At 42.6% G+C, this 20,752-nt stretch overlaps 1 protein-coding gene across 5 annotated transcripts in view; it reads left to right on the forward strand.

Moving 5' to 3' along the window:
- LOC132822429 (nuclear receptor subfamily 2 group C member 2-like) overlaps positions 1–20,752 on the forward strand; it is a 198,593-nt gene that overhangs the window by 94,025 nt on the left and 83,816 nt on the right. For all 5 annotated transcript variants that reach the window (XM_060835809.1, XM_060835811.1, XM_060835810.1 and 2 more), the window contains 2 exons: positions 5,450–5,546; positions 11,457–11,641. In XM_060835809.1, coding sequence (XP_060691792.1) covers positions 5,450–5,546; positions 11,457–11,641 — 282 coding nt within the window. The remainder of the gene's footprint in view (positions 1–5,449; positions 5,547–11,456; positions 11,642–20,752) is intronic.

Here is a 20,752-nt window from a genome sequence, read left to right on the forward strand (position 1 = left end):
TACCCTAGGATTCTCAGGGAAGCCAGGGAGGAGATTGCAGAGCCTTTGGCTTTGAACTTTGTCATCATTGTCTACAAGAAAAGTGCCGGAAAACTGGAGGATAGCAAATGTTGTTCCTTGTTCAAGAAGTGTAGAAGAGACAACCAGTGAGCCTTACTTCGGTTGTGGGTAAAGTGTTGGAAAGGGTTATAAGAGAGAGGATTTATAATCATCTAGAAAGGAATAAGCTGATTAGGGATAGTCAACATGGTTTTGTGAAGGGTGGTTCGTGCCTCACAAACCTTATTGAGTTCTTTGATAAGGTGACCAAACAGGTGGATGAGGGTAAAGCAGTTGATGTGGTGTATATGGATTTCAGTAAGGCATTTGATAAGGTTCCCCACGGTAGGCTATTGCACATAATACGGAGGTATGAGATTGAGTGTGATTTAGCGGTTTGGATGAGAAATTGGCTCGCTGAAAGAAGACAGAGTGGTGGTTGATGGGAAATGTTCATCCTGGCATTCAGTTACTAGTGGTGTGCTGCAACGATCTGTTTTGGTGCCATTGCTACTTGTCATTTTTATAAATGACCTGGACAAGGGCATAGAAGGATGGGTTAGTACATTTGCGGATGACACCAAGGTTAATAGATAGTGTATAGTCCTGAAGGATATTGTAGGTTGCAGAGGGACATAGATAAGCTGCAGAACTGGGCTGAGAGGTGGCAAATGGACTTTAATGGTGATTCACTTTGGAAGGAGCAACATGAATAGAGTGCTAGACTAATAGTAAGATTCTTGGTAGTGTAGATGAGCAGAAAGATCTGTGTTCATGTACATGGATCCCTGAAAGTTGCCACCCAGGTTGATAGGATTGTTAAGAAGACATAGTGTGGTAGCTTTTATTGTTGGAGAGATTGAATTTTGGAGCCGTGAGGTCATGCTGCAAATGTACAAAATTCTGGTGTGGCTCCACTTGGAGTATTGTGTATGGTTATGGTGACCGCATTATAGGGAGATTAGATTCTCTGCAATGTGGAAACCGGTCCTTCGGCCCAGCAAGTTCCCACCAACCCTCCGAAGAGTAACCTACCCAGACTCATTTCCCTACATTTACCCCTAACTAATGCACCTAACACTGTGAATGATTTAGCTTGGCCAATTCACCTGACCTGCACATCTTTTGAATGTGGAAGGAAACCGGAGCACCCAGAGGAAACCCACGGGGAGAATGTGCAAACTCCACACAGTCATCCGAGGCAAGAGTCGAGCCCAGGTCCCTGGCTCTGTGAGGTAGCAGTGCTACCACTGAGCCACCATGCTGCCCATAAGGCCATATAGCAAGGATGTGGAAGCTTTGGAAAGGATTCAGAGGAGATTTACTAGGATGTTGCCTGGTATGGAGGGAAGGTCTTATGAGGAAAAGCTGAGGGACTTGAGGCTGTTTTAGTATGAGAGAAGATGATTGAGCGGTGACTTAATTGAGACATATAAGATAATCAGAGGGTTGGATAGAGTGGACAGTGAGAGCCTTTTCCCTCTGATGGCGTTGGCTAGCACGAGTGGACAAAGCTTTAAATTGAGGAGTGATAGATAGAGCTTAAAAATGTGTTGCTGGAAAAGCGCAGCAGGCCAGGCAGCATCAAAGGAACAGGAGAATCAACATTTCGGGCATAAGCCCTTCTTCAGGAAATCTGAAGATTTCCTGAAGAAGGGCTTATGCCCGAAAAGTTGATTCTCCTGTTCCTTTGATGCTGCCTGGCCTGCTGCGCTTTTCCAGCAACACATTTTTAAGCTCTGATCTCCAGCATCTGCAGTCCTCACTTTCTCCGAATGATAGATAGAGGATAGATGTCAGAGGTAGTTTCTTTACTCGGAGAGTAGTAGGAGCATTGAATGGCCTGCCTGCAACTCGCCAACTTTAAGGGCATTTAAGTGGTCATTGGATAGACAAATGGATGAAAGTGGAATAGTGTAGGTTAGATGGGCTTCAGATTGGTTTTGCAGGTCTGTACAACATGGAGGGCTGAAGAGCCTGTACTGCGCTGTTATGTTGTATGAGTTTAATATAGCTAAGTGTGAGGCCTTGCATTTTGGAAAGTCAAATCAAAGTTGGAGTTTCATGGTGAATGATAGGGCCTTAAGGAGTGCATTGGAACAGAGGATCTCGAAGCTCAGGTTCATAGTTCAGAAGGTGGAGTGACAGGAAGAAGGCTTTTGGCACACTGGCCTTCATCAGTCAGGGCATTGAGAAAAGAAATAGAGAGTGTAGTGCTGGAAAAGCACAGCAGGTCAGGCAGCATCCGAGGAGCAGGAAAATCAACGTTTCGGCAAAAGCGCTTCATCAGGAAATGGGAATCCTCATTCCAATGAAGGGCTTTTGCCCGAAACGTTGATTTTCTGCTCCTCGGAAGCTGTCTGACCTGCTGTGCTTTTCCAGCACCACACTTTCGACTCTAATCTCCAGCACCTGCAGTCCTCACTTTCGCCTCATTGAGTAAAGAAGTTGGGAAGTTATGTTGCAGTTATACAGGACGTTGGTGAGGTCCCACTTGGAGTATTCTTTTCAGTTTGGTCACCTTGTTATAGAAAAGATGTTATTCAAAAAACGAGTGCAGAGGAAATTTACAAGAATGTTGCCCAGACTCAATGGACTTGAGTTATAGAGAGAACTTGGACAAGCTAGGACTTTTTTCTTTAGACTGAGGGCAGAACTTAAGAGGTGTATAAGATCAGGAGAGGCATGGATAGGGTGAATACACTCCGTGTTTTCCCCATGCTTGGGAAATCGCGGACTATAGGGCATCAGTTTGAGGTTGGGAATAAAAGGGAACCTGAGGGGCAGCATCTTTACACTGAGCGTGGTAAGCGTATCGAATGAGCTGCCAGCGGAAGTGGTTGAGGCGGGTACGTTAACATTTCGAACGAATTTGGACAAATATATGGATAGGAATGGATTAGAAGGACATGGGACAAGTGCAGGGAACTGGGGTTTGCATAGAAAGATTTTCTTTGGATCTGTTTGGGCTCAAGGTCAGTCTCTGTGCTCCAGGGCACTGTGACTCTAAACGTGAGGTGATGCACTTGTGCAGGACAAACAAGTCAAGAGAATACATGATGAATGGTCGAACCCTGGGAAACACCAAGGATCAGAGGACCTTGTACATTTATACCAGCGCCATAAAGTTCAGGGCAGGTTCATAGATTCATACATTGCAGAAAAGGCCCATCAAGTCTGCACTGACATAACTGCCATGAAAGATGCACTAGTCCCAATTTCCTGCACTTGTCCCATGTACTTGAATGTTATGATGTTTGAAATACTCAGCTAAATATCTTTTAAAGGCTATAAGATTTTGAGCCTCCACTATCTTCCCACGTGGTTAAATTCGATAAAAAGGCATATGATACACTTGTCTTTATTAGCCAAAGCATTGTGTTTAAGAGCAGGGAGGTGATGCTGAAATTGTATAAAGTATTGTTGAGGCCCCAGCTAGAGTATTGTGTCCAATCTGGAATCCACATTATAAAGTGCAGAGGGGATTTATCAAAGTTTTGCCTGAGCTGAAGAGTTCTGAGTAAGAAAAGCGATTAGGCACATTGGAGTTGTTTTCCTGAGTGCAGAGGAAATTGAGAGGGGACATTCAGATGTATTAGTCTCTTCACCACTGATGCTCACCAGAAGCAGCGTGTACTATCTTCCAGATGCACTACAAAAATTCACCAAAGAACTTTGAGAAAGCATTTTCCAAACACATCGGCACTTCCATCTGGAAGGACAAGGGAATATATGGGAACACTGCCACCTGCAAATTTCCCTCCAAGCCACTGACCATCCTGACTTTGAAATATATCTCTGTTCCTACATTGTCACTGGGTCAAAATCCTGGAATTCCCTCGCTAAGGGCATTGTGAGTTAACCTACAAGCATGTGGACTGCAGTGGCTCAAGAAGGCAGTTCACCATCACTTTCTCAAGGGGGCAACTAGGGACTGACAATAAAAATGCTGGCCAGTCAGTGATGTCCATATCCTAGCAACTGATTTAAAAAACAATTGAGGGCCATAGATCAGGTAGACAGGAAAAAACATTTCCACTTGATGGAGGGATCATTGACCAGGGGATGCAGTGTTATACAGCTGCCCAGACCCCTCAAAATATTTTAAGAAGGTAATCGAGACCCGAACTTATTTTAAAAGCAAATGTGAAGTGCCTGTCCCAGACTGGCCAAACTACTCAAGTTTAAGCTAAATACAATATATTTAAACACTGTAGTTAAAATACAACAGAAGAAAGAGGAATCTAGATAAACTTAACAGAATAATAGATACAATAACTGCAACTAATTAACTGTTCTAATGTAGTAACATTTCTTAAACACACTCCTGGGCAAAAAGGAAAATTCAGACACAGATTCTCCCATGTCAGGAAGAAAAATGAAATCAAGAGAAAATTCAGAGAGAAACAGCCAGGAGACATTCACTGAAGCTTCCAACTCTGTTGAGACCCCGGTAGCTTCTGATGCTACTCAGAAATCCTGATGTGTGAGAGCTGGCTACACCCATGGGCCTTGGGGTTAACAAAAAAACCAAGGCCTTCTATGCTGTTTATTAAAGTGATCTGCACTAGCCAGCTCAGTCCTGAAGAAGGGTTATACCCAAAACATCGACTCTCTTGTTCCTCAGATGCTTGAAGTGCTGTGCTTGCTCCAGCACTGTGCTTTAATAACTCCGACTCTTGAGCATCTGCAGTCCTCACTTTCTCCTAGCTCAGTTCCTCTGCCTTGCAACCTCTCTTCAAAAAGCACAGGACAAAATGGCTTGATAAGTGACAGCATCATCATAATTGATTTAAAGTAAGGGTCAGATGATTTAAAGGACATGTAATGAGAAACCTTTTCACCCAGACGATGGTAGGAATCTGGAACTCAATGTCTGTAGTGAGGGTGGGAGAGGCAGAAGCCCTCAAAGTATTTAAGGAGTATTTAATATGCACTTACAATGCCAAAAGTAAAAAGAAAATGGAATTAAAACAGGTTTTTGATCAGTTTGGACATGATGGGCTAACGGGCCTTTTTCTGTGCTCTATATCAAATAAAAGGTTTTAAGTAATATAGTGAAAGTATGAGGCCCCAGTACAGATTCCTAGGAGTCATAGTCTGCTAATATGGATAGTTCCTCCATTTTTCTGCACACTATGTCTTACATTATAACCTGTCATTCATCCCAAATAAAGACTCACTCTGAACCCATCTTGCTAATAATTTGCTATTTGGACCTTACCAGAAATTTTACAGACTTTCTTGTCAACAACATCCATATACGCGATCATATCCATCACATTCTCACTGGTCTTCTGTGGTCAGATCATATTTCTTAACTATGATGTTACGTGAGACTTGGAGGTAGAATAGAGAACTCTTATCAGGTTATACACGTTATGAAGTCTTATTTTCTGTTTTTTTTCAGCCCAACTAACCTGTTTGAATCCGGAGCTTTGGTGAATATTCAGCAGCCGCTAATACAGACAGACAGTGCTGGTGTCCTAATGGCTGTGGACTCAAAGGTACAGAGATCTTTTTGTCTGATAAATATATTGAGGTTCCAATTAGAGGAGTCATTCTGTCACATGATTTATGTGACACATTGATACATATATTGTATAAAATAGAACTCTTCCTAATTTGTTGTCAGGTCATATCTTTCTTCAGATATGGTGAAAAAAGTTTGTTACATGCTATGTGTCTTTCCTGAATGAATCAGGTGCCCTTTCAGTGCACCAGCACACTGTATTTCCACAGTATCATTGGCTTTCATTTGTATATTAATGTTATCCCAGATGTTTGAGTAACTGAAAATCATTGGGCACTTACTGGAGTTGGAGCAACTTTATCTTGCTCCTTTTCACGATTTATCTGTTTCAATGTCAACTTTTAATGGGCTGGTAAAACTGACAAGCTGTCTGCCAGATGCCCTTTGAGGGCTGTCAAAGCACACAAACTAGTTTATATTTGACTCATTTATTATAATTTGGCACAGCTAGAAAAGCAAACAAGGATTCCCTAACATGACGAATGTGTCAGTGGAAGAGGGGTATTGTCCACAGGCTTGGAAAGTTAAATGGATGAGATTGAGAGGGGAAGAATAAATTGCGCAGAGTTGAGATCTCGAACTGTGCAGTCATGGGTATCTCGATGTAAGCTATGTCACAAGTTCTGTCATTGAGCAAACCTGGCATGTAAATTCATCACATAACCAACCTTGAAGATTGAGAATTAGTTTGAGATCAGCAACCTTTTTTCTGACATGGGATGTGGGCATCACTGGCAAGGCCAGTATTTATTGCCCATTCCTTGTTGCCTGGTCTGAAGTCACATGTAGGACAGATCTTCCTCCTTGAAGGACATTAATGAACCTGAGGTTTTTATAAAAATCAGCGCCGATTGCATGTTTGCATTAGACATTTATTTAAAATTCTAGATTTTTGTTTTGAAATTCAAATTTCACCATTTGCCATTGTGGGATTCAAAGCCATATCTCCAGAACAGAGATCTCAAGAACTCCATCTGCCATTTCTCAGCCTATCTCTGCATCCTGTCAATGTCTTGTTGCAGCCTGCAGCAGCCCTCGACAACATCTACAACACCATTGACCTTTGTGTTATCGGCAAACTTATGAACCCACCCTTCCACTTCTTCATCCAAGTCATTTATAAAAACTGTAAAGAGCAGAAGCCCAAGAGAAGATCCCTGCAGGACAGCACTGGTCACCAACCTCTAGGCAGAATACTTTCCATCTTCTACCAATCTCTGTCTTCTTTTGTCCAGCCAATTCTGTATTCAGACAGCCGGATTTCCCCGTATCCCATACCTCCTAACTTTCCGAATGAGCCTACTGTGGAGAACCTTATCAAATGCCTTACTGAAATCTTTGTGCCACATCTACTGCTCGACCTTCATTAACTTGTCTTGTTGCATCTCAGATAACTCAATAAGGCTTATGAGGCATGACCTGCTCCTTCACAAAGCCATGCTGACTATCTTTAATCAAACTATGTTTTTCTAAACACTCATAAATACTATTTCAGAGAATCCTTTCCAGGACTTTGCTTACCATAGATGTAAGTCTGACTGGTCTGTAATTCCCAGGGATGTCTTTTTTTCTCTTTCTCAATCTGAGGAAGAACATTCACCTCTCTCCAATCAGCCGGTACTACTCCCGTGGAAAGTGAAGATGCAAAGATCCTCACCAGAGGCACCGCAATCTCATTCCTCACTTCCGGTAGAAACCTTTTGATATATCTGGTCTGGCCCTGGGGACTTATCTGTCTTGATGCTTCCCAGAATTTCCAGCACATCCACTTTCTTAACATCAGTCTGTTGAAGCCTGTTAACCTGTCCATAGCATTCTCCCCATCAAAAAGATCTCTCTTGCTAGTGAATACTGAAGCAAAAAACTCATTTAGGGCCTCCCCACCTCTTCAGACTCCTGGCCCAATACCCTCCGCTTTCCGTGACCAGCCCTACCCTCTCCCTGACAATTGTATTATTCCTCACGTAAGTGTAGAATGCCTTTGGGTTTTCCTTAATCCTTCCCATCAAAGCTTTTCAATGCCCTCTCCTTGCTCTCCTCAGTCCATTTTTGAGTTCTTTCCTATCTACCCTGTAATCCTCTAAAGTTGTGCCAGATCCTTGCTTCCTCGACCTTAAGTAAGCTTCCTTCTTCCTCTTGACGAGAAGCTCCTCTTATCATCCACACCTTACCTATCTTAGTGGGACAAAGTTATCCAACATTCGCAACATGTGCTCCTTAAACAGCCTCCATATTTCTGTTGTGAATTTCCCGTAGAACAATTGTTCCCAACTTATACTCCACAGCTTCTGTCTAATAGCAGTATAATTTCCCCTCCCCCAGTTAAGTACCTTCTCATAATGTCTGTTCCTATCCCTCTCCGTGGCTACAGCAAAGGTGAGGCAGTTGTGGTCACTATCACTGAAATACTCTCCCACCGAGAGATCTGACACCTGGCTTGGGCTGTTGCCGAACACTAAATCTAATACGGCCTCCCCCTCCAGTTGGCCGATCTACATTTTGAGTCAGGAATCATTGCTGGACACACTTGACAAAATCTGCTCCCTCCAGACCAACTGCTCTAAGGAGGTTTCAATCATTATAGTGGAAGTTGAAGTCACCCATAACAAAACTCTGTTAAATCTGCATCTTTCCAAGATCTGCTGTCCATCTCTCCGCTGGTGGGGTGGGTGCTGACTGCTCCTTTCCTATTATTGACTTTCACCCATGCTTACTCAGTGGACAAACCCTCCTCAACAACCTCCTTTTCTGGACTCTCTAATTAGCAATGCTATTCCCCTCCTCTTTTACCCCCTCCCTGTTCTTTTTCAAAGATCTGAACCCTTTAACGTCCAGCAACCATTCCTACCCCTGTGAAATCCATGTCTCCGTTATGGCCACAACATTGTAGTTCCAAGTACTGATCCATGCTCTAAGTTCATCATGCTTATTCCTGACACCTTGCATTGAAACAGACACACTTTAACCCATCCCTTTGCCCTACCAACTGTGTATCCTTCCTGACAGACTCTCTGCATTCTATTTCAGCCTGTTCAACAATACCCTCTCCTCTGATCTCTAGTTCCCCCCCTCCTGCCAAACTAGTTTAAACCCTCCCTAGGCGCTCTTGCCCATCTCCAGTGCAAGACATTGGTGCCACTCCAGTTGAAGTGCAATCCATCGTTCATGTACAGGTCCCACCTTCTGCAGAAGGTACCCCAATGATCTACGTATCTGAAGCCCTCTCTCCTTCACCAGCCCTGTAGACAGGTGTTTAGCTGCACTCATTGCCTGTTCCTCTTCTGACTAGTACATGGCACTGGTAGTAATCCTGAGATTACTACCCTGCTCATCCTGCTTTTTAGCTTCCAATCCAACTCCCTGAAATCACTTTCAATCCTCATCCCTTTTCCTAGCCATGTCATTTTGGGTTCACCATGACTTTTGGTTGCTCACCCCTCCCCTCCCCCCCCCCCCCCCCCCCCCCCCCCCCCCCATCCCCCCGCCTCAGAATCTTGTAGACTCGATCAGAGACCTCCTGGACTGTGGCACCTTGGAGGCAGCATACCTTCCGAGAGTCCCATTCACAGATCTCCTGTCCATTCCTCTAACTATAGAGTCTCCTACCATTAGCACTTGTGTATTCTCTGCTCCGTGCTTCCCTTCTGAGCCACAGAGTCAGACTTAGTGCCAAAGACCTGGCCACTCTGGCTTTCCCTGGCTGAGCGGAATGGCAACAGGTGATCCCTGCACTGCCTGCCTGTTCCCTTTCCGTTCCCTAACTGTAACCCATCTACATTTGTCCAGTACCTGAGGTGAGGCAACCTCCCTATAACTCCTCTTTATTACCCCCTCTGCCTTCCAAATGATCCGAAATTCATCGAACTCCAGCTCCAGTTCCCTAACACAGTTTCCGAGGATGAAGTCAGTGGGGATCCTAGTGGTGACCCTTACTGCTCACATCCTACAGGAGGAACATGCAACTGCCCTCACATCCATTCCCACTGTTCTGAATTCCGAAAAAGACTTGCGATAAAACTAGTAACCTCACCGAATCAGCACACAAACCTTTTTTTTGATTAGAGGAGGAGGATGGGTGGGAAACACAACCTAAGTAGTGTTTCAGGTAAAGCAACTACCCAAATATATTACCTCACTTACTCAGCAGTCCTGTGTCTGTTCCTGGTCAGCGTGTGCTCTGCCTGTTCACGAGATAAGTTATTAAAGGAGGAATTTACCTTCAGGCAGCCCCCTGGCCCTCGTTCTCACCGCTGCTGCTACTGCTGCAAAAATGAAGGCTGCTGCTATCTTGGGGACAGTCCATATCACAATAGAGGAGGTGTTGGATGAATTTAAATTTATGTACGTGGATAAAACTCCTGGTCCTGACCAGATATATCCAGGAACCCTGCAAAGAGGCTCGGGAAGAAATTGCAGGGGCACTGGCTGATATTTTTGCAGCATCATTAGCCATGAGTGAGGTCCTGGAAGGCTCGAGAGTAGCGAATGTTATACCATTATTCAAGAAGGGCTGCAAAGAAAAACCTGGGAATTATTACTAGGTCACTTTAGCACCTGTGTTTGTAATTTACTTGAGAAGATTTTGAAATGTTCTAAATACATACATTTAGAAAGACAGGGTTTGATTAGGAGTAGTCAGTGTGACTTTGAGAGTGGAAGATCATGCCTTGCAAATTTGTTAGAGTTCTTTCATGAAGTGACCAGAAAGGTTGACAAAAACAGGACAGTAAACATAACTTGTATGGATTTCGGTGATGCTTTTGATAAGGTTCCACATGGTAGACTGCTCTGGAATCCAGGGCTAGCTGGCAAATTGGATACAAAATTGGTTTGATGGTCAGAAGCAGAGGGTAATGTTTGTTAGACTGGAGGCCTGTGACTAGTGGAGTGCCTCAGGGGTCAGTGCTGGGGCTCCTTACTGTTTGTTATCTATATTAGTGATTTGGATAAGAATGTACAAGGTATAATTGGTAAGTTAGCAGATAATACTAAAATAGGCAGTACCATGGACAGTGAGGAAGATTGATCACCTGGGGAAGTGGACTGAGAAATGGCAAATGGAGTTTAATATAAATAAGTATGAGGTCTTGCATTTTGGAAAGTCAAATCAAGGGAGGAGTTTCATTGTGAATGGTAAGACCTTAAGGAGTTTAGTGTAACAGAGGGACCTTGGAGTTCCAGTTCACAGTTCTCTGAAAGTGGAGTCACAGGTTGACAGGACAGTGAAGAATGGTTTTGGCGCACTGGCCATCAGTCAAGGCATTCAGTATAGAAGTTGGAAATGTATGTTGCAGTTATACAGGGCCTCACTTAGAATATTGTATTCAGTTTTGGTCACTTAGTTATAGGAAGGATGTTATTAAACTGGGAATAGTGCAGAAGAAATTTACAAGGATGTTGCCAGGACCCAATGGTCTGAGTCATAGAGAGAAATCGAACAAGCTAGGACTTCCTTCTGTGCGTGTAGGAGACTGAGGGGGTAACCTTATAGAGGTGTATAAGATCATGAGAGGCACTCTCACGATTGAGTGAATGCACTCAGTCTTTTTCCCAGAGTGGGGAATCGAGGACTAGAGGGCATCAGTTTAAGGTTAGAGGGGAAGGAATAAAAGGGAATCGAGACTTGAAATGCTAACTTGCATTTTCTTCATGGCTGCTGCTTGGCCCATTGTGATCTCCAACATTTTTTTGTTTTCATTTCAGGATTGACTGTGTGTATTCTTCTTCAACGAGCTTATAATGTTCCTTTGTTGTGCAGTGATCCTCTGGATTGTTAGTAATCTCTGCTCAGATTGTCTGACTCAAGGTGCCTTGGTATTATAGGTACCTCTCACAGTGTGTAGATGAGTACAATGATCAGCTTCTCTGTATCTCCTTGTTTTAGGCTGAAGCAAGCCAAGGTGATTTGAGTACACTGGCTAATGTCATCACCTCACTAACAGACCTCAGCAAGGGCAAGGAGGAGTCACAGAGCCTGGGTGACTTGACAGCAATTGAAGCACTTCATAATGGAGACATCAATATCACAGAACTGCAGCAAGAGGACCAGTCTACCAATGAGATTACACGGTACACAACCACCACTCAATGTGCCAGCCACCTGTAACCTCATGGCTCCCTGTCTGGGTTCTCTGAATAAAGAGCAAAACGATGACTTATCACTATTTCCACTTTAACTGATGTGAGTCACAATCAGTCAAAATGGCAATCTGTTTTTTGGTTCTGGTAATCAGGGATTATTTTTGGAGTTTATTAGTGCTTGCTTCAGTAAAAGCTGTATTAGTTGTTGAGTTTCTGTAGCACCAGTGTAAAAATGAAAATCAGAACCTGTTGTACAGTGACCAGCTTACCATACAGTTTTTCTGTCAGAAAGGAGTGCCTGCTGTCACATTTATTTATGGTGTCCCAGGGAGAATGATTGCTACTAGAATGTGTATAAGTTTATCATAGATGGTAACAAGATCTTTGGCTGCAACACTTCCTACACTCAGCTATTTTGTCAGCACTGACCTTTTAGGTTTGCATGTGAAGAATGGATGTTTAAGCAAGTTCACAGAGGCAGTATCTCCAGAAAGAAGAAGAAATAGTGAGGTCCCTGAGTCAACGATTATTATTTACTTGTATACAGAGATAGCTGTAACCGGGAATATACTGACCTGAATCTTGTGATATCAGTGAAGTTGTCCACATCAATGTTATCATAAGTCCGGCAGCAACTTCTGTTGCCATCTTCAGATCTGTGGTGAACTATGGAAATCGTGAAGTTGATGTAGTCATGCCTGCTCTTTTGTAGGCACCTTGTTGCAGGCCTCATTATAGAGTTAGTATTGAAGTATCTTTAGTGATGTGAATTTGGGTATTTGCCTGCTAATCTCACACCATTAAGTTGCTGAAAAGTGTTGAGCTGGTGCTTTCTGTAATGTGTTAAATCATGTAATAATTGATCATTATTGATGAACAATCCTCTGGCCTTTAATTGTTTTTTCAAATATGGAGTATCATCCTCTCAGGGGAAAATTAATCTTGCACCATAAATACAATAAAATATTATTTCCTTTCTCCATTTTTCTGTTTTACCATTTTCACTTGATTTCACCTATATAAAGTAAATGTAATTTATTAAGTTTCTTATGAAGATTTGTAGCTTGTGTTGTGGATGTGGATGTGGTTTAACTCGCCAATATTTATAAATATCGAGTGGAGTAAAACAAGAATGCTTCATGGAAGTCACACTGAGGTCGTTGTCTAGCATAGTGTCAAAACGTTTGCATGACAACACATCAGCTTGGCGAGCAAGCCTACCACCACATCCACAACCCAAACTATGAATCTTCACAAGAGCCTTAAGAAATTATGGGCATAACAAGTTCAAACTGATCCATTGATGGGAATCCTTTACCAATCAAATGAACTCCACCTGTGAACAACTCTATTTCCTCCATGAATGCCTCAAGAACCAGGTACAGCATTAGGTACAGATCACCACTCAACAACCCACAGGCAAGAAAAACTGCAGAACAAAACGGTGGCTGGTGATCAACGATGCCCGTGACCGCCTCCACAAATATGAATGGGAAGTTGCGCGCAAAAGATCACAGTCCCTGAACACGACTGACCAACAGTGGACTGCAACCCTGTAACAGGCCATCAGCACCCAACACTACATGGCCAGAACCATGAAGAAATTGACACTACAGGAGAAACTCACCACATCAATTCACAATAAGAACATGGACAAACCAGCCACATGGATAAGAAATCTGTCCAACAGACCATTGAAAAAAATCGAGAAAGCCTGTTATGCAGACTCAATTATAACCACAGAAATGCCGGCAAAACTGACTTCCTAGCTGATCTCAAATCAACACTGAAATTTAATGGACCCGTGGACAAAACACAACAGAACTTCCAACTATAGTCCCCTGTCTTAACTGAAGAAGTGAATTGAACAACTACAACATGTCAGAAAGAAAAGACCTTGAAGGACTAAGGAAAGATTAAAGACATCATAATCCTACCAGCGGACAAAGGGTGCAGAACTACCGCAATGAACAAACTGAATTACATTGAAAAAGCAGAGGTGCTACTGGAGATTTCCATACTTATGAAAAGGTGGAGCTCGACCCCACACCACAGTTAGAGAACAGGATTGTCGAGAACATAAAAAAATCTCTAACAGCCTAGGCAGATAACCAAGACAGATAACCTCAAAATGAAATCTGAAGGCTCCAACACCCCCCTGCTTTTTTGGACTCCACAAGATGCATCCCCCTCAGAACATAGTTTCTCTATGGGGCCCACCTACACAATCTGCACTACATTACAGCAGATTGTGAAACATCTTGTCAACGGGTCAACCCACACCATCCACTCAGCTCAGGAATTCCTCAACAACCTCAGGAACATTAAAATCGATAATGATGAAATCATGGTTTCCTTTGATATTACAGCCTCCTTTGACATACCACTGGTGAAAGAATCCAGTCAAACTACTGGATTTATGTTCACCATTCACTTCTCCTTCAACAGCCAAGCATATTAACAAATGACTGGCACACCCACAGAATCACCCATAGTAGGACTCACAGCAGAACCAGCCATACAAAGACTGGAACGAACAACCCTCCTCGTATTCCAACCCAAACTATGGATCTGATACATGGGAGTCACATTTGTCATCATCAAATTCACAAAGTTAAAGAAAACACTCCATCTCATCAACAATATATTCACCGGTTTCAAATTCACCGAAGAAGAGGAAAACAACAATGAACGTTGTTCATAGACGTTATGGTAGAACAGAGGGCCAGTGGAGAGTTCCTGTCCAAAGTATGGGAAATGTTCATCCTGCAGTTCAGTTGCTAGTGGTGTATCGTAAGGATCTGTTTTGGGGCTACTGCTGTTAGTCATTTTTATAAATGACCTGGATGAGGGCATAGAAGGTTGGGTTAGTAAAATTGCAAATGACACTAAGGCCGGTGGACTTGTAGACAATCTGGAAGGATGTTATACGTTATGGTGGGACATAGGTAAATTGCAGAGCTGGACTGAAAGATGGCAAATGGAGTTTAATGCAGAAAGGTGTGATGTGATTCACTTTGGAAGGAGCAATAGGAATAAAGAGTGCTGGACTAATAGTAAGATTCTTGGTAGTGTAGATGAGCAAAGATATCTCAGTGTCCATGTGCATAGATCCCTGAAAGTTGAAAAGGACTTAAGGCTGGAATAGTGTAGGTTAGCTGGGTTGATAGGATTGTTAAGAAGGTGTACAGCTTTTATTGGTAGAAGGATTGAGTTTCAAAGCTGAAAATGTGTTGCTGGAAAAGCGCAGCAAGTCAGGCAGCATCCAACTGATTCAGTTTCAGACCCATCAAGTCATGTTGCAGCTGTACAAAATTCTGATGCGGCCGCAATTGAGTAATGCATACAGTTCTGGTCACTGCATTATTGGAAGGATGTAGAAGCATTGAAAAAGGGTGCAGAGGAGATTTAAGAAGATTTTATCTGGTATGGAAGGAAGATCTTATGAGGAAAGGCTGAGGGACTTAAGGCTGTTTTAGTGAGAGAGAAGAAGGTTGAGAGGTGACTTAATTGAGACATACAAGATGATCAGAGGATAGGATGGACAGTGAGAGCCTTCTTCCTTGGATGGCTTAGGCTAGCATGAGGGAACAAAGCTTTACATTGAAGGGTGATTGATATCAGACAGATGTCAGAGAGTAGTAAAGGTATGAAACTTTAAGGGCATTTAAATGGTTATTAGATAAACATATGAATGATAATGGAATAGTGTAGGTTAGTTGGGCTTCAGATTGGTTTTGAGGGCCAAAGGATCTATACTGTGTTTTGATGTTCCATGTTCTATGTATACAGGAAGGCCAACCACATGGACCAAATCCTCAACAACAACAACCACCGCAGTGTCCACAAACGGAGTTGAGTCAGGACATTATTTAAACAAGCTACTATGCATTGCAACACACAAGAATATGCAGGTGTGAGGAAAAACACCTATACAAGGTCTTCACAAACAACAGATGCCTCAATAGCTTCATCCTATTGGACAGACAACATCATAAGGACACTATGATCATAAGGACACTGGTCACTCTACTCTATATCAAAAACATATCAGAAATGACAATCAGACTACTATGACCACTAGGAATTATGACAGCATACCAATCCACAGCCAAACTCCACCAACTGCTCACAAGGATGAAAGACCCGATTTCCATAACAGGACCAAGGTGATGTACATAATTCCATGTAACAAATGCTATAACCATTACATTGACTAGACTGGAAGAAAACTAACAATCCAGATACACAAACACCAAGTCACAGCCAAATGGCACAACCAGTTCTCCGTTATCTCCGGACACACGGACAAAGAGGACCACCAATTTGATTGGGACAACGTAACCATCCGAGGATAAACTAAACAGAGACCTGCATGGGAATTCTTAGGTGGGTGGTTTTCAACCCGCAATGCCATCAACAAGCATGTTGACATCGATCCCATTTACAAACCAGTACAAAAGAAAATCGGAAGTGATACCACCCACCTTAATAGGCCAGAGCGTATAGATATCAAGTGGAGTAGAACAACAATGCTTCAGGAAGTCGCAGTGATGATGTTACCTAGCATGATGATGTAACGTTTGCATGACAACCCACCAGCTCGGCAAACTAAGCTACAACCAAATGTAATTTATTATTTCTGTTTACTTTTCCTTCTTGGCTCACAGTCTTCATGTTCTGATGTGGAGGTGCCAGTGTTGACTGGGGTGGACAAAGTTAAAAATCATACAGCACTAGTTAAACTCCAGCAAGTTTATTTGGAAGTACTAGCTTTCGGAGCGCTGTTCCTTTGTCAGGTAGCTGTGGAGCAGGATCATAAGACACGGCTTTTAAAGCGAAAGGTTACAGTGTCATGCAGCTGAAATGATATATTGAACAAACCTAGTTTGCTGTTATATCTTTCATCTTTTAGAATGGGTTGCAGATTTCGGTTCATTAATATGTAAATCTCAGCACTTCAAGAATGTAACTTAAAAAAAGTTTCCTCCAAACCCTGTTTGTGAAGTCCAATTTAATGATCCAATACAAATTTGGTGGGGGTTGTTTTGACCAGTGGTGTACCACAGGGATCAGTGCTGGAGACACTGTTATTTGTCATTTATATAAATCATTTGGATGAAAATTTCAGAGGTATAGTTAGTCAGTTTACAGATGGCACCAAGATTGGAGGCATAGTGGACTGTGAAGAAGGTTATTTGTGAACGCAGGGAGATATTGATCAACTGGGCCATTCGACTGAGGAATGGCAGATGGAGTTTAATTTAGCTAAATGTGAGGTGTTGCAATTTGTTAAGGCAAACAAGGATAGGAGTTACACAGTTAATGATAGGGCCCGGGGTGTGTTATAGAACAAAAAGATTTAAGGATACAGGTTCATAGCTCCTTGACAATGGAATCACAGGTAGACAGAATGGTGCAGGAGGCTTTCAGCATGCTTACTTTCATCAGTCAGAGGATTGAATTAGGAGTTGGGATGTCTTTTTGCAGCTGTACAAGGTGTGGGTGAGGCCACATTTGGAGTACTGTGTGCAGTTCTTTCACCCTACTATTGAAAGAATATTATTAAACTCGAAAGAGTGCAAAAAGGATACAACCGGTACTGGAAGGTTTGAATTATAAGGAGATGTTGTACAGGCAGTGACGTTTTCCATGGAACATGGGAGACTGCGGGGTGATCTTATAGATATCTATGAAATCATGAGAGTCAAAAGTAAGGTAGATAGCTGGCAGCTTTTTCCCATTACAGAGGAGTCTGAAACTGAGGGCATGGGTTTAAGATGAGAGGTAAGAGATGAAAGGTGAAAGGGCCCAGAGGGCAATCTTCTCATACAGGGTGTTGAGTGTCTGGAACAGACTGCCAGAGGTAGTGGGTGGAAGAAAGTACAATTCTGTGATATAAGAAGCATTTAGACAGGGACATGGATGGGATAGATATGGAGGGATATGGATCAAATGCAGCCAAATGGAACTGGTTTAAATGGAGAAAACTAGTTGGTATGGGAAGGATGGTCCAAAGGTTCCAAGGGACAGTGGTGTATTGTGCAGGCAGCTGGAAGCTCGAGGCTGTTTTATGGGCAGAATGTTCTACGAAGTGGTCACTGAGTCTGTCTTCATCTCCCAGTGTAGAGGAAACCACATTGTGAATGGCAAATATAATATACTAGATTGAATGAAGTACAGGAGAATCACTGCTTCACCTGTAAAGGTGTGTCTGGAGCCTTGCATAGTGAGAAGGAAGGAAATAAATAGGCAGGTATTACATCTCCTGTGATTGCTTGGCAAGATGCTTGGGAGTGGAGGAGTAGTGTAACTTCCAGTACAAGGTGTACTGCAAAGAATAGTCCCTGCAAAATGATCTTTTGGATGCAGATCCTGGTTAGGCTGTAATGATTTTGACGGTCTCCTTTGTTCAGAACTGGCTGAGGTAAATATCTCATCTACTAAAGTAAGTGGTAGAGGTGAGTACAATTACAAATTTAAAAAACATTTGGACAGGTACATGGATAAGAAAGGTTTAGAGCGATATACACCAATTGCAGGCAAATTCAGTTTAGGAAAATTGGTCGGTATGGATGACTTGGGCTGAAGGGTCTGTTTCCGTACTGCATACCTCGATGACTCTAGTTCTTTATGCTGACTTGGCTGCAATATTCATAAGGTACATGGAGGGTTACATTTGTGTCCTGGCATATACAAGACATTTCTAGAATCAGGCAGTTTACTTGTTCTTAAAATTGCAGCAAGCGTCCATTCAAAATAAAACAATTAAACAAGAGATTGAAGCTTTTTTTAATGTAGTAATGTTTTCTTCTTCATTCTGAATAAGGCAAGGAGATAGGCCCCATGTGATGGGTAGATGGAGGTGGGGGGTGACGGTGATAGGGTGGAGAGGATAAGTGGGAAGGAAGTTGGACAGGTTCAAGAGGGGGTGCTGAGTTGGAAGGTTGGATCTGGGATAAGGTGGGGGGAGGGGTGGGAAATGAAGAAACTGATAAAATCTACATTGATCCCATGAAGTCTCATGGTCCCAAGGCCGAAGATGAGATGTTCTTCCTCCAGGCATTGGGTGGCTAGAGCTTGGTGATGGAGGAGGCCCAGGACTTGAGCATCCTTGGCGGAGTGGGAAGGGGAGTTAGTGTTTGGACACAGAGCAGTGGGGTTATTTAGTGCACATGTCCCAGAGATGTTCTCTAAAACGTTCCACAAGTTATTTACATTATTGTTTTAACTTTGAAGTCTCTTTCCAAGCATTTAATCATTCAGTCATTCAATCTCCATGTTGTTGCCCTGCCCTACCCTGTCAGCTCAGCAACTGCTTGTAAGGACTGTGTCTTTTTAATTTTCTGTGCATTATAATTCTGATATGAAATAGGAAAATAACCAAAGCTTATTCAGGAATTGATTTTTTTGAAAGCAAGTAACCTAGCATATTTAACATGGTGTTTTGGTTCACATATGTTATTGTATGCACTGTTTATACAACTGCTGTTTCCAGCGGTATTAGATAGTTTGCAGATGAGCTGGAGTCAAGGCCTGTGAATACATGGAGAATCATCTGGCAATATGTGGTTGAGTGATCTGTGGATTAGTGACCAGTTATCAATGACAGAAGCCCTCTGCCTGCAGAAAACTGTGATTGGTTCCTACGTAGCTGAATAGCTTAGGGCAGTGAATAAGATAGTGAGAAGCCGTCACTCTGCAAGCTCAGGAGCTACTTCTATTGTCTGCAGTAAAAACCACATTCATTCTGAAAAAACTAATAGTTTCTGTCAGCTGTGACATTTCAGTAATCAGAGGCCTTTGTAAGTGTTAACCAGTCACCCCATGCCCCCTACAAACAGCTGAAAGAATTTGGAGACACCAAGATCAAGAAGCAGCACTCTGATCAGTTAAGGAATCACCTTAACAGACCTTGTGACCAAGGACAGCAGTATTGCTTTCCCAGTTTTTTCCTCTGCCGACAATACTCACTTCTTTTACCTGTTTGTTTGTGCATGTGTGTATAAGGGCCGAGATTATCAGGTAGTTAGAGTTTTGACTTGGAAAGTTATATGCTGATGGTTCATAATTGTTGACCTGTGCATAGAATCTATTTATTTGATAACATGGAGTCATTCTTGTCAGATGCAGAAACCTGGTTCATGCTTTCTACCAACTTGGGTTGAAAGTCAAGTCAGTTGGAGAATTCTTATTTTTAAGCATCTTTAACTTTTGTGACAAAGTTTTGGGGGCTTCTCCAAAATTGCTTCTGTTTTAAACAATTAGGATTTGGTTGTGATATTAATAAAAAAAATACAGGTGAACCAAAACACCAGGTTGGGTACTGCAGTTAAGTCATGGCACTGCAAATAGCAAAAGATTTCCTGCAGGTTATTCCTGGCAGTCTAAGGTAGCTCTCAAAGAACATTTGATTGATTTAGCAGGTAACCTGGTGGTAGTTTTGCCTGACAGAACTAGGAAAGGGTAGGTAATTGAGATACTTGAACGGTGCATGGTATGGGGAAATTACAAGAGAGACGGAGCACTCCTGGTAGTGAAGCATCAGAATCGGGTGACATTCAATTTCACTGAAAGCAGCTTGAGTATGAAGAGAGAATTAAGAAACTAGATATGGTGCTAAAAGACTAGTAGAGAGCAGAACAACAGAAGGAAAGGTCAGGAAAGATGAAATAAACAGGATTCAAATGCATGGAAATGACAAAGCTAGAATTTGACCTGCAAGAATGTGAGCAAGTGGGAGAGTATGAATATCAGATCAAAATTAGATTAGAGTCCCTCCAGCGTGGAATCCGGCCCTTCGGCCCAACCAGTCCACACTGACCCTCCAAAGAGTAACCCACCCAGACCCATTTGCATCTGACTAATGCACTTAACACTATGGGCAATTTAGCATGGGTGGAATTGAGGCTGGGATTGAACGTGGGACTCTGGTGCTGTAAGGCAGCAGTGCTAACCACTGAGCCATCATGCCACCCATGGTATGTATGTTTCATACCATGTATTTGAAACAGGAAACATCAGATGCTAATGCAGACCCTGATGAGAATCTGAGTTGCAATTTGAAATCTACTAAGGAAATGTTTAAGTTTGTACAGG

The sequence above is a fragment of the Hemiscyllium ocellatum genome, chromosome 14 (assembly GCF_020745735.1).
Source record: "Hemiscyllium ocellatum isolate sHemOce1 chromosome 14, sHemOce1.pat.X.cur, whole genome shotgun sequence".
Lineage (NCBI taxonomy): Eukaryota > Metazoa > Chordata > Chondrichthyes > Orectolobiformes > Hemiscylliidae > Hemiscyllium > Hemiscyllium ocellatum.